The sequence below is a fragment of the Rattus norvegicus genome, chromosome X (assembly GCF_036323735.1).
Source record: "Rattus norvegicus strain BN/NHsdMcwi chromosome X, GRCr8, whole genome shotgun sequence".
Classification (NCBI taxonomy): Eukaryota; Metazoa; Chordata; class Mammalia; order Rodentia; family Muridae; genus Rattus; species Rattus norvegicus.
This window is the reverse complement of record NC_086039.1, coordinates 102,670,229-102,685,359: the sequence shown is the minus strand read 5'-3', so window position 1 is coordinate 102,685,359 and position 15,131 is coordinate 102,670,229. Positions and strand designations below refer to the sequence as shown.

The window sequence follows — 15,131 nt, the reverse complement described above, 5'->3', positions numbered from 1 at the left end:
CATATGGCCAAGGGTCTCTGTATGTGCTCTTCCTACAGCACTTCACTGTGTGGTAGCAGGTGAGGCTCTGTGTGTCTATAGCCTGCTGGCGCCGTGTAGTGGAGGACAGGTCCGCGGGCATCCCCACTTGCCTACAGGGCTTAGCACGGCAGAATGCAAGTATCTATCTGTCTTCCACATCCTGCAGTGCACTACCTGGACTTGACTTAATTTTTTTATGTTCTAGGCATAAAACAGCTTTGGACACTAGGCCAGGCATCAAGCTAGGAAGAACATAAATAAGAACAACATCACTTACAAGATGTCTCTTTGCCCATTGACAGAGGACATTAAAGACTTTCTATTGGTTTATACCCATGTCTGGACAGTCTTTTCTGGTGGATACCCCACAGCAATTACATTTCCCCCTATATTTTTCTCCATCCAAACTCTCTCAAATACCACTTCTTACTTTCTTTCAAACTCATTATAGTCAAGTAAAAAATAATTAGCCCCACTTTCTAAGAGCATACAATTCTTTTCAGGATTCTAATTTCTTAAACCATATACAAAGTCAATTGATATAAGATGATATAATAGAAAAATTCCACTTGAAACATATATACTGTCTTCAAGGAATGCACGAATGATCCTGAAAATACCCTTATACCTAAAGAGTAGCACCTCAAAAAGAAATAGAAGAAAAGCTTCACTACAAAATACACCACATATCTTCAAGTTGAACTGGGTCTGGTTGGACTTCAAGACTGGTCAAAGTTTGTAACATCTGCCCCTTTCTACTCTTCACGATTGGATTGAGAATGCCTGTAACTAATTCACCATGCTTCTGCCACTACTTCCAACACGAGTGAGTGCTATGTGACAAAACTTTTCCTGTGCAGAGAGTGCATGCTAAGTGTGACATTGCAATGAGTAAACTCAAAATGAACTTCATCTTTTTTAATTAGTAATTATTTTATTTATTTATATTCCAGATGTTACCCCTTTCTTGTCCCCCCTTCCAGGATTTTTATTTAATAACATTTTTTAATATAAAATGCTAAAAGTAATCTAATAACAAGAAATCCATATAAAGCTATTACTTGTTATACTGACATTTTAATACTTTTCACAGTCTATATAAATAATAGGAGGGAAATGAATAAGTCATTAATTTACATTTTTATTCAATGTATTAAATGCCATGTTATAAAAGAAACTATACATGAATTATGTTTTATCATTTTTCTTCCTAACAAGAAAATGGAATTTCTTATTACCTAAACCAGAATTAATGTGAATGGTTTTTTACTACTTTGCAACTTAATTTTTGCTGGTGTTCTTGTTTATTATTTCAGTGAGTATTATGAATAAAGTTCAGTTTATTTTTCATTATAATTTATTATTATTGTGTATATCTGTGTGCATCATGTACATCATGTATGTATTGTGTATGTGTGGTGGTAGTGGTGGTGGTGGTGGTGGGGTGGTGGTCTGTGTATGTGTGTGTGTGTGTGTGTGTGTGTATGTGCACGTGAAGTGTGTATGTGATTATTGAGTCACATCAAACCCATGGAATGCATGTGAAAGTTGGAGAACAAGCCTTAGAAATAGGTTCTTACTTTCCACCATGGCATTCAAGTACTCAAATTTAGCAATTGTTCTTTTTGCACAATCCCAATGGCCTAAAATCCAATTAATTTTAACAATGATTTTATTGAGTTGCTCTGAAATCCAGAATGTTAACTTTTCAGAGTAGAAACACATCATGCTCATTTTTTCTTCCTTACTACGTATTTAAAACGCAGTCCATTTTATTGCAACAATAAAACACTGAGCAGGAACAAGTGTATTTTCAGTTGTTTGGTTACTAAGTTATTGAGTGTTAGTAATGTTAACATTTCAACATGTGATTAACAACTAAATTCTAATTTCCAAGGAACCTAGTATGCTAGTTACCTTTATAAATACATCAACATTACAATCATTAATCCTTTGTTTCTTACCACAATTTATATATACTATGTGGCATTTCAATTTATGGCACACAACATTTTGGATTGACCAAATATTTAGGACTCAATATACATATTTGGCTGAAATAAAGCACAATGAACAGAGCAACTATAATAGAAAGGAAGCAGCAAGAAATTCAAAGAGAACAATGTATACTAGGAAACCTACATGGTACAGTAAGACAAAATGGCTCTGTGTAAATGAATAGCAGTCAGTGTTGTGACTGGGCTCCTAAATGTCCTTCCCAGTTCATACTGGTCTCAAGCTGATGGTTCCAAGGCAGGCAGTTGAAAGTTGTGAGCAGACTAGTTCAAGAACGGCTCCAGAGTAGCTGATAGAAACTTTATAGCAGACTAGTTGAAGGCTGCAAATCAGTGAAATCAAACTCCTGAAGGCTGTGTTAGGACTCTCTGCTCTCTCTGTGTTTCTCCTCTCTGCTCCCTGGCCTTATGAGTTGAAAGGATCTCCCTCTGCCAAAGTTCTTTATCATGTTCTGTCTTGCCAAAGTCCCAGAGCAAAAAAACCTTAGTGAAAGTCTAAAACAAGGAAGCAAAGTTCTCTTCCTTACCAGTCTCTTATTGCAGGCATTTTGCACAATGACAGAAGAGAGACATCAAAGAGATGTAAGAATACCTCCAAGATGATAACATCGAGTCCTTGAATTCTGCGGAAGAGATCCAACATCATGAAGTCCACTTTGCATTGAAGAGAATATGTGTCAAGAATGAGGAAGATGAAGCGTGGGGTCCAAGCACATAAAACAACTTTCTAGGTTCACTGACAACAGATAAAACAGAGACATGCCCAGCCTCTGAATGGCTTCAGGCAGGAACTTGTCTTTTCATTCTGCTGCCTACAATAATATCCGAAACTAATCCTTGTCCAATGAGTATGAAGTAAAGAACTGAGGCACTGCAGTCTGAGGAAAGGAGAGGAGGTAACCACTTACAGTTGAAGACATTAATAGTTAGTGATTATAAATTCTTTTTCCCACTGTTAAATACAGAAGATTTCCTGTAAGAAACTAAAGATAGCCTTAAATGTGAAAGTTTAATACAACTTAAGGGATAAAAGTATTGGCTTCTATAATCACCTGGCCTTCCCAAATACATCCAGGGAAAGTTATATTGACCCTGTTGGTGCCAAGTTCCTAAAAGAAAATCTCAGTGAGGATATGGGTATAAGCTATCATGACCTGCTGATCCATATCATATTTGTCAGTAAGAAGGTTATTAATGACAATGGACAAAAGACTCAAAGGAACTCTCAGCTCTTCCATTTTTAGTTAGGGTGATTCTTTATAAAGGTCAGTTACATGTCTATATTTCCTGACTATAGTTCCTACAATATAAGAATCTTACATGTGAAATCTGTAGAATTCATGAAAGAACACTGAGTGCTCAAAGGGCACATATCAGTGTGGAAAATTGGTTGGACTGTGCAATTCACTCTGAAAAAGTAATCCAGTTCATGTCACCCCGCTGTGCGGCCTGTAGCATCGCCTTCAGTTGGACCTGCACATCAGCAAGCTTCTGTCGGTCTAAAGTACCCTGAAAATACCAGCGTTCATAGCAATGCACAGGGATAGGGTAAATCACGTATTTCAGCTCCATTAGTGGTAGTAAGTTTTCCAGGACTCTCATGAGCATGGACATTGTAATGGGGTTAGAAGCAAAACTAAGCACACGGAGGTGGGAACAGTGGCTGAGGGCAGGGAGAAGAGAAAATATTGTAGAATCTGTTATAAGACAGTGATTTATCTCTAGATGCTGCAGGGTACCAGAGACATTCTCCATAAGCGTTTGTAAAGGCTCACAATCTTCCCACGATATTGGGTTGTTACTGAGATTCAGCAGCTTGAGGTGGGCAGCCTGAGGACACTGGGACAGAAATCTGAAGTCACGGTAAGAAAGCTCACAGAAAGGCAAATTCAAATAATCCAGATCATGTGGCAGGACTCTGTAGGAGAAAACAGAGAAGCACTGCTGAAGAATAAGGAATTGGTGAGGAGAGCTGTAGCTGCGAATCTAGACCAAACTACTTTGCACATACATTGCCGCAGCAACAACAGCGTGGACTTTAATTCACTTAATAGGTATATGGCTTTAAGAACTGTACTTCTCCACTCTCAGATTTGTAATCTTCAGAACATGTACAAAGTAGTGTTATGCTCAGTTCTGTGAAACAGTAAGTGAAAAAAATTAACCTACCTGGTACTTACAATCCATGGGGAACCAATTCTACTCTTTGGTAGAATAAGGTCAGAAATAACAGCCAAATTCATGTCTCTAAATCACAAAATTCTAGGCCTAATTCTTGAGCATAACACATGAACAAAAATGATCTGACATTATGAAATGGAGATCATTTGATGGTGCATCTGTAAGCATTGCAGAATAACTTCTTCCACCACTGCGCTTCCAAGTTCATCTCTAGATTGCTGGAGAAAGGCTATGCCTTTTTCATTAATCTATTTTGGACCCTGTATGGTGTGAGTGTGAGTGTGGTTGGCTGAATAAATGAATGGATGCAACTAATTTTGATAAACCTACCTTTTCCCTTATTAGAAATAAAGTGCTCTACTGGACAGTTTCAAATTTCCATTAGCGATACTGCCGACATTCTCATCACAACGGATCCCAAAGTGTCTTGGGAATGCTATAGAATTCATCCCTTTCTGAACAACAGAGTGTCTAGGAAACCCAGAACCTCCCCTCCAATTCTTTTTTTTTTTTTTTTTTTTTTTTGGTTCTTTTTTTTCGGAGCTGGGGACCGAACCCAGGGCCTTGCGCTTTCTAGGCAAGCGCTCTACCACTGAGCTAAATCCCCAACCCCTCCCCTCCAATTCTTACCTGAGCAATTTGTGTAGACGATTTGTTAGGCAGAAAAAAGACAAGTTTAGCTCCTGAAGGTTGTCCATTCGCTCAAGTTGTGTGAGGAAACTTTTGAATATCTTCGCATTCAGAGATGTGAGGGTGATTTTAGACAAACTAAGACTGTCCAGGTGAACCATCTGAGACAAAAGGGTGTTGATATCATTCAAGGAAGCCTGATCAACTGCCAGGTGATCAATACACAACAGATTCAGAAGTTTCAGGGTATTGTTGTAGTCAGACAGTTTATCAACTTGCAAATCACGGCAGCAGAGGTGTAAGGCCCCAGAGCTCTGTTCAACTTTACTCAGAAGCAAAGACAAAAATGTGCTTGTTCTCAAGGTACCGTCAAGGGAAAGGTCAACTAGTAATTCAGTAGGATATCTGGACAACTGAACCTCAGATCCTAAATTTACAGTGCTATGTTTTCCTTTTCTTTTGCGGGAAGAGGTTTGAGTGTAAGAACAAGAGTGAAAACAGAAAGGAGATTTGGTCCTGATTGGAAAGCACGTGGTTCTGCAGTTAGCATCCTGCCTCAAATCCAGGATCTTCAGTTTGGAGCCTCTGTAGGGGAAAGAGGAGATAACACATACGAGAGTTAGCACATTTTAATATAATCCAAGAGCATTAATGATGACATATGGGGGCGGGGAACCCTCTCATTCTTCATTCCGTAAAGCAAACAGTAGCAAGCATTTCCTATGAAAATACAGCATATAGTATTTTCTGGCCTGTATTTTACGTTACTACTAACCCATTTCAGTTTATCTTCTATGTAATATTCATCATGTAAACCAAACATTTGTATCCTCACTCACTCACATCTTCTACATAATTAAAACCTCTCTAAGACACTGTATTCTTTTAAATGACTTCAGCTGAGGAAGCATAAAGAGTGAAAGAGCCAGAGAGGGTAGAGAACACCAAGGAAACCAGACCCTCTAAAACAACAGAATCACTGCATATTTAAATGCACAGAGACTGAGACAGTATGAACAGGGCCTGCAAGTCTGCACCAGATGGGGCCCAAGAGCTGAAAGGAGAACCGAACACACATGATCCTACCCCTTATCCCGAAGTTAAATCCAATTGATAACCATTTACAAAGGACAATTGTATTTCTTCCAATGGAGTCACACTGGGGAAACTACTCCACATCCAAAGGTAGACTAGATGCTCAGCAGAAGATGGATAACAGGAAACCAACTCAGTGGCACCTTTGGGGGTTCCTTGTCTCATAATGTTATGCCAGGAATTTTTCATTTCTATTTTTAAATTTTGTTTATATATTCAATGTTTCATCTTTTTTACCCTACAGGTCCTTTGCATATGTATTATGGTTTTTAGTTTTGTGTGTTTATGGATTTCTTAACTGAGCAATAGAGTGGGTCTATGCTTCTGTATCTTTTTTTGTGACTCCTCCTCGGCTCTTTTCCTTCTCTTTGCTTGTTCTGTCCTATTCTGATTTGTTAGTTTTATTTTATTTTCCCTTAGAATTCTGTTTGCTTTCTAAGAAGAGACAAAAAAAAAAAGTGAGAAAGAAGGTGGGGAGGGACTAGGAGGAATAGAGGGAGGGGAGGCCATATTAGGATATGAAAAAAATCTAATTTTAATAAAAGAAAAAATAAAAACAAAACCAAACCTCAACAGTTAGAACAAATACTCCCCCCATTAACTGTGGGCACTCGCCATTAACTGTCTCTAGTGTGCCTTATTTCTCTGCTGCTACAGCCTGAAGTTTAACCTGTTGTTGTCTTACCATGTCACCATCATACAGAGTCTTACCGAGAAGCAGAGTTGGGGGCAGGAAGAACTTGAAGACCGTCAATCATGGCTTTTAAGAGTGCACTGTGTGTTTCATGTGATCTTAATTTTCCGACGTGGAGACAGAAAAAAGGCCAAACCTTCACGATTGCGGTCAGTGTCTTCTTATGCCCACCCAAGAAGGCAGCACAGAACAATGGGATGAGAAGTTCTCTCGGGATCTCCTCAAGTGACTGGATTATTATAGGCTCGTTCTTGAGTAGACACTGCATAGCAAGATCTAACAGTGAGGCTGGGTCCTTGAGGTCCATCTTTATAAACCTATATCAGGACGACAAAAAAATGTTCAGTTTTGACCCGGTGCTAACGATGTAGAAAACTATAGAGTAAATGTATGAGTCAGACCATGACTTCTAGACATCTCTGCTATTGTCACAGGATAGACATTGGTGAGTATATAAATTATAATTAACATGTTAAAGTGACATTTGGAATCAGAAATGGGTTAGAAGGCAATATTATGTAGTTACCTACTTTGTAATATTTCCTCTGCAAAGAATATAAAACAACAAGAAGTAGAAATGTGAACATACATAAAAGTAATGTCTTCATTTTTATGGAAGAAAAAAACTAAACCATAAAAATTAACTGCAATTAAAAGAGATGGAATGAAACCCCAGCAACTCATCATAACTATACTTTCTGGCAGGTGAAGAGAGATCAAAATTTCAAAAGATACACTTCAAAAGTGATGGTATGGGGCTTCAAGTTGATCTAATACAACAGGCACAAAGATCGCATCCAAAATAAACCCAAATTAAGAATACTATATCTTGTGTTGGGGATTTAGCTCAGTGGTAGAGCGCTTGCCTACCAAGCTCAAGGCCCTGGGTTCGGTCCCCAGCTCCAAAAAAAAAAAAAAAAAGAAAAAAGAAAAAAAATACTATATCTTTAAGGTAATATTACAATGTAAATTTGTTAACAAATAAACATGGGCATGAAATAAGAAATATGATGATTCAAAACTGAAGTCTTTGAAACACAAAGCTTCTAGGGAACCGTAAGAGTAAGGACCAGAAAATCATTGCTAGGCACTTTGGAAAACGTGGGCAAATAAGCAAAGAAGGGAAATTAAGGGTCTAGAATGATAAAAGAAATAATGAATCAGAATACCCAAACAAAAAGACATAGTTAAAAAGTTGGAAAAGTTTGGAGTGACAGCAAGCAACACAATTAAACATTACTTTTATGTATGCAACACAATAATCAAAGTGAAGAAGAACTACAAGAGCAAACATTAAAACTACTAGTTAATAGTATTTCAGTTTTTCACTTACCTAGTCTTTGTTCCGTATTATAGAAGCCCGTACAAACTAAACACTGTTCTTCAATAGAGTACCTTGTCGACTAAGATAAAGTCATCCTACTCAAAAGCAAAGAATTCCATTTACTTGAAGCTTCTTAGAACTATTATCCCAGTATATACAACACTTAAGAAATCCTGAAAATATATACCAAGCTTTAAAAAGATAGGTTTCTTTTATAGCTTAAACGTACAAGAACGGCTGATTGCATCCTCCATCCTCTTGGTCAAGAACTGTGGTAAGTTTATGTTCAACAAAAGTCAAAACTGTCTTTCAAAAAGGAGGGATTTGCTAGATTGTGGAACCAAAGGGTGGTTTCAAAAATTGTTTGTTTTTTTTTTTTTTTTTTTTTTTTTTTTTTTTTTTTTTTTTTTTAGCTGAGGACGGTTTCACAAATTGTTACAAATGCTGGTGAAATTTGTTCCAGAATTTGAAGCTCATGACAGTTTACAAGGTCAGCATGTTCCTGGGTGTATATGTAAATGTTCAGGGAGTTTTTCTCAAAGTTCTTGGTTGTGATTAAAGTCTGGTTTAACCGTACCCCACAGATTTCCCTTTGAGGGCCCCAAAGCAATAATACTGTAATTTGATTTTTCCTTGACAATTCTTAACATTAAGATGATATCAGTTCTCCTAAACCAATCTATATATTTTAATGTAACTTCAAAACTATCTGTAAACATTTTATGGAATATTATGAGTTAATGATAAAGTTCACATTAAAGAATATACATGACCAGTTAAGAATACATGGAAAGAAAGATCCATGAGAAGGGAGTTATGATGCCAGATGAGAGAATACTATAGAAATCTAATTACAGCACCATAGTGGTGATGAAAAACAGACCAACAGCCCATTGGAACAGCTTAGAAAGTCTGGGAATAGAGTTCTATGCCAAGGAAATTAGTATACTTTAAATGTGCTGTGGAAAAACCACTGGAACAAATATGGACATGCAATGTATGGAGCTAGAGCAAATAAGAAATTTAGAAAAAAAGTGAATAAATCCAAGATACATGCCACAAACAGAATAACTGAAGATTAATTGAGGATAAAAGCCTAATAATTAAGCCATATAATATTTTGAAGAAAACACGCAAAATTCTTCTTTAACAGCACTATAAGGAGCAAGATTTCTAAATGCAATTCACATTTTAGAAGTAATGGGAATGACTGATAATCTAATCATATTAAAATAAAAGGATTTCAAAATATGAATCATATGTAAATCAGATGACAAAATGGGATGATGTATTCATAACACATATTGAGACATTTGGATAATAGACTATATATCTAACTAAGGTTTAGAGACAAAGGATTGAAAGTCTGGTATAGAAATGGAAGAATAATACTCACTGATAATTCACATAAAAGACGTGGTAGAAAAGGATTTGTGGGAAAAGGGTTAAAAGGTGCTGGAGGCATTCAGATAAAATGGAGTGTGACAGTGTGATTCGGGTAAGCAGAGTATACTATATATGTAAATAAATTGACTATATATGTAAATAAATTGACTATATATGTAAATAAATTGACTATATATGTAAATAGATTGACTATACATGTAAATAGATTGACTATACATGTAAATAGATTGACTATACATGTAAATAGATTGACTATATATGTAAATAGATTGACTATATATGTAAATAGATTGACTATATATGTAAATAGATTGACTATATATGTAAATAGATTGACTATATATGTAAATAGATTGACTATATATGTAAATAGATTGACTATATATGTAAATAGATTGACTATATATGTAAATAGATTGACTATATATGTAAATAGATTGACTATATATGTAAATAGATTGACTATATATGTAAATAGATTGACTATATATGTAAATAGATTGACTATATATGTAAATAAATTGACTATATATGTAAATAAATTGACTATATATGTAAATAAATTGTTAAAGGAAAAACAGAATGAAACTTATAAAAATCACACTAAGTACAAAGGAAATTATAAGCATGGTATGTTTCATGTATGAAAGCAACATAAAAATATATTTTCTCCTTAAACAGAACAAATTAGGGCAGAAACTCACAGGTAAAGAATGGGAAATAAAGGCATGGTAGAAGATAAGAAAATAGGACACTTATACAAAAATGCACTTTGGTAAAGCTTGAATATTCTTAATAATTGTATTTTTTAAATGGGAAACATTGACCTGGATGTACAAATTCAATCATTGCTGCTATAAAATATCCAGAAAAACCTTGTCAGTACTGAACATGTACAGGATTTCATTGTGCCAGCATTCTCTCCATAATATAGGAAAAATTCACATGAGTTTACACTGCATTAGGTATAAGTCATCTAGAATTAAGTATAAGTAGAAGGGAGAATATATGCACCTTTTATGAAAATATTATATAAGAAACTTGAGTGTTCATAGAGTGTGAATGAAAATTCATTATGGATGTACTAAAATCAATACCCTATAGATACAAGAGCCAAGAATAAACAACTGAAATTACCCATCATGTAGAAAGGAAGATGGCCTCAAACCAGTAAACTAAATAACTGCATTTTATATTAATATTGTAAATATTCACATAAATATTGTAAACACACTGGAGAAATAACAAAATATTTGTTTTGAGAAAGCTTTAAGTTTATTAAACAATGTTAAACAGAAAGAACAGCACACAGATACAAGTTTTTAAATATTTCTATCAGGTATAGTTAGTAATTCGGACACTAATAAGTACACTGACTAGGAATGAATGAATGAGTAACTATATCATTGATAATAAAAGGCAGGTGAAGGAAAGAATTTAGAGGTAAAGTTTGAATGGACCAGAATCAGAAGCATCACTAGGGGAACAACCTTGTGTTCTCTCCGCTCTCCGTGAGTGTGTGTGTGTGTGTGTGTGTGTGTGTGTGTGTGTGTGTGTGTGTGTGTGTGTGTGTGTATAAGCATGGGCACATGCATACAATATATATCTTACATCTGTCCTTAGACAGAACCTACTAAGAGCAAAAGCCCATTAGTATGGAATATCTAAATGTCATTTTCTTTTTTGTGTGTTTTACTGAGGTTTATCATGGGCAGGAGGAGCTCCCACCGTAAAGTATGCCCCTCCCACCAAGCAGGTCCATTCTAATCCTCCTCCGCCGCCTTCTGGGACTTTTTCTTTTTTCTTTGTGCTGCTCTTTGTGCAGCTAGCAGCAGCCTCAGGCCCCTCAGAAATGTCATTTTCCAAGAAAAGAACTCAGAAATCCGTGGGCAAGTGACTTCAATTCAGGGGCATGATGGAAACAATTCAAAAGATGAATTTGATTTTGAAATGACTACAGTGTCAGAAAACGAGTATACACAGCAGGACATCCCTATGTTGAGAAATCAATGGCCAGGCAGTGGTGGCACATGCCTTTCATCCCAGCAGTCAGGACTCAGAGGCAGGTGGATCTCTGATCTACAGAGTGGCTTCCAAGACAACCAGGGCTATACAGAGAAACTCTGTCTTGAAAACCAGAAAGGAAAGGAGAGAGAGATAAAGTGAGAGGTGAACTAACTAAAAAGGAGATTCCAGAATTCAAGAAACAAAATAATCTTGCAAACGGATTAAATTATATAGCTTATTATTATTTTATGAAACCATACTGATGAAAAATTATTAAAATATAGATGGTACCTACTTCTTAAAGAAAAATTCCAACAGATAATTTTAATATGCCCATAGAAACCAGAAGATCATGATTCATATCAAGATATTCATAGCGGGCTAATTCCCAGGAGAGAGTTAATTCTGAGAAGAAGTAGGGTTTTTTTTTTTTCAATCTTAAACTGTTTTCCTACACCATATTTGCTATTAACAAAGGCCAAAGGTAGCATTATAGTGGAGCAACATCACCACTGCTGCTGACTAAAGTTCTTAAGGTAAATGTCATCACTAATCCAAGATTTCATCTAATACTGCTATCTGAATCTTAAAATTAAAGATCAAATTATGTGCCCTTTGCCATCCATGGAAAATGACGCAGGTTTCAGCTTTACAGTTCGTTGCCCTCCCTGTTATGTTCCCATGAGAAAACTCCCGAGCCAAAGTATCGTCTTTATCTCCTCCTTCTTATCTTGTTGTTGGCAACACAATGACTGCCTCTTCCAGAGCAGCAGATTGTTAGTCACAGTATTGCACAGAACAATCATTCTCCTATTAAATGAAGGCCATTCCCTTCTCTTGATACGACCAAGAATGTTCCACAGCCTTTTTTTGTGCGCTTTCTTCCAGAATGTGACGCAGTCCAGTCCTGCTCTCAATGTAGTGAGTGTGCTCCCCTCCTAGACTGGAAGCATTTTTCCTTCGAGTCTATGGATTTCATCTGTTTACTGTCAGGTAGCATATACTGAGCCACTCCCAAAGCACTGGTGGGAATCTTCTGCAGGCAATAAGGCGAATGGGAAAGGAGGAAAGCATGGGTCTTTTCATAGACGCATAATTTCAATCTCATCACAAGAAAATATAAAATTCTAGAGGAAAATGGCAAATAAGAATGGGTCTCTGATGGCATGTAGTGGATGAGGAAAGTCAAGGCAAGAAATGATAGACTCGGGTACACAGAGAGAGACTGAAAGAGTATAAAAATTAACAGAATTAGTTACAGGACCTGTCAAAAGCACATAAAAAGAGGGTTATGCAGTCAAACGCAGCGTGTACTCAAGGTTCTAGCAGCAGCTTCATGGTGAGGAAGATGAAGTAGCAGCTTCTTCGAAAAGGCACACAATTCTGAAGAGACTGGTAGCACTGTCCCCCGAAGAACAGGCCCACAGTTCTCATACACCTTAAATCAAGTTGGGAAGTTTGAGCTGATAGTGATCCCACTTGCATGACAAGTTAACATTGGAAAAGAGCCTGACAGGGGCAGTGCATGCCTTTAATCCCAGCTCTCATGCGTTAGAGAGAGACTAGTCTCTGAGTTCGAAGCAAGCCTTGTCTACAGAGCAAGTTCCAAGATAGCCAGGGCTACACAGAGAAACCCTGTCTTGAAAGTTAAGAGCAGTGAAAAACAAAAACAACATTGGAAAAGAAATCCATTTTAATAGTGGAGCTGGCCCTGATGTCTCTAGAAGACAAGGGTGAGACAGCCCCAGGGATGAGAGAGTAGGAGAGCTGGCCCAGCTCCACACAGGCTGCAGTACTTGGGAGTATGAGCCTGGAGTCATGACTGGGCAGCACTAGTGGAGCTAATTCTGGAGATGTGGGTGCAGGTAAGTCAGCCCTGGCCTCAAGGGCATTAGAGCAGAACTGACCCTGCCTCCTGTTGATGGCAGCAGTGGGTGACCTAACTAGAGCAGTGCTTCAGAGCTCACACTGACGTTGTGTATAAGGGAGATCCAGTGGGCTGATCATTTCTGCTACCACCCAGGCCCAGATCCAGAGCTCTGAGATGGCCCACCCCAAAACCTATACCACATGTGGAACAGTTGAGATACATGAGATTCTGTAAGATCTTGGAGACACCGGACAACAGGATGACTTGGAGGAGTCCTAATGAGGACTGATGGTATCACAGAAGCCACAGATCTTGAACCAAACCAATGATTTGTTGCAATGAATATTTTCAAGGTGAATAGACAGAGGGATATACTATGGGACACACTGTGACATATTACAGCTTCCACTATGAGATGATTTTCTATGCTTTGGGTTTTTGTTGTTGTCGTTGTTGTTGTTGTTATTGTTGTTGTTGTTGTCATTGTTGTTGATGCTGCTGCTGGTGTGTGTCTGTGTGTGTTTTATTTTGAGGGAGAGGTTGCAAGGGTGAAGGGTAGATATGAGGGAATGGGGAGATGAGCAGGACTGCAGTGACTGATATGAAAGTCACAAAGAATCAATTAGCTAAAAATGGAATTCATTTGGGCCTTCTTCATATACTGAAGTGATTTGGAAAGGTGCCATCTTCAGAAGGGCTTGCTATTTGCTACTCTGAAAACAGGGTCAAAAAGAAGTAATCACAGAATCATGGCGAGGGACACACTGCTAGTGTCTCTATGTGAGTGACAGCCAGGAAGGTGAAAATTAGACAAGGAAATTTTCACTTCAGTTGACAGCTACTCATGCAATGAATGGCGCAGTGGCAAGCAGCACATTCCATAACCTAAGGATTTACTGATGACACTAATAATACCAATCTAGGATCCGCATTCAGTTTGAGATCTAGAGCCATCTTTCTAACATATAATTTATGACTTGTGAGAATACTAACTCTGAGTGTCGAACCCACAACAGCACTAGGCTTCTACAGTCCCCTCCCTGTCGCATAGCATTCCTGTAGGGTGGGATAGGAATGTAAAGATTGATCCTCCAACAAAAATCCCAGTGCTATTTCTTCTATTCTAACACACTCTTAAGAGATAGACACACATTGTCGTAGACATTAGCCACCCCAGAGTTTCTGAATTGGTGAGTTTCTGAAGAAAGGCAAAAAGCTGCCCATTATGCAGACAGCAAAGTAATAGACAGATAGGAGAGGCTCCTGAGACACACAGTTTGGGGGCTCCTAACAAAGGCATCCCTGTAGGACATCTGGTCCTTGAAGATTGAATCTAACAGTCCTCAAATATAAAAATAGGACAATCCAATTACAGTTCATCCATAGGCTACCATCCTGTGGCAGGCTCTATTAGAAGACCTGCAAAGAAGCTGCCTCAGTACTTTGATAGTTTTCAAATTTCATATTTTTTGCCTTTTTGCTGTTGTCCTTTCTTTCTAATATACTTCTAGTCGTTTTTGTTTATTTTTTAAACATATCAGTTGTGTTCTTTATAAATTTATCTAATTTTGCTCACAGTTTTGCTAATTATGCAATTATTATACTTTCACTCAAATGGTTTTTAACGTCATAGCTTGCTATACATTTTTTTTTGCTATTTTCTGTTCTATATTGGCTCTGTACTAGTTGGCTTTAATCAATTTTATGTTTATTTATACACATGGTTAAATGTGACATTATACTTTTACAGTGGTTTCCTTTATCCTCAATACTTTGATTGAAAGCTACTGCCTAAGACAATCTCTCAGTAAACCTGGGTGAGATGTAAATTACATGCGAAGCAAAAGTCACAATACAAAAACATGAAACATAAAGCATACACATCAT

General features: G+C 37.3%; 1 protein-coding gene across 1 annotated transcript; it reads right to left on the bottom strand.

Moving 5' to 3' along the window:
- Window positions 1-934: 934 nt before the first annotated feature.
- Window positions 935-8,326, bottom strand: Pramex2 (PRAME like, X-linked 2). The gene is made up of 4 exons (XM_006232169.5): window positions 7,970-8,326; window positions 6,654-6,953; window positions 4,848-5,432; window positions 935-3,954 (listed from the first exon to the last, which is right to left on the bottom strand). The coding sequence occupies exons 2-4, from the start codon at window positions 6,941-6,943 to the stop codon at window positions 3,441-3,443; spliced, it is 1,389 nt and encodes a 462-aa protein (XP_006232231.1). The 5' UTR covers window positions 6,944-6,953; window positions 7,970-8,326; the 3' UTR covers window positions 935-3,440.
- Window positions 8,327-15,131: the final 6,805 nt, after the last annotated feature.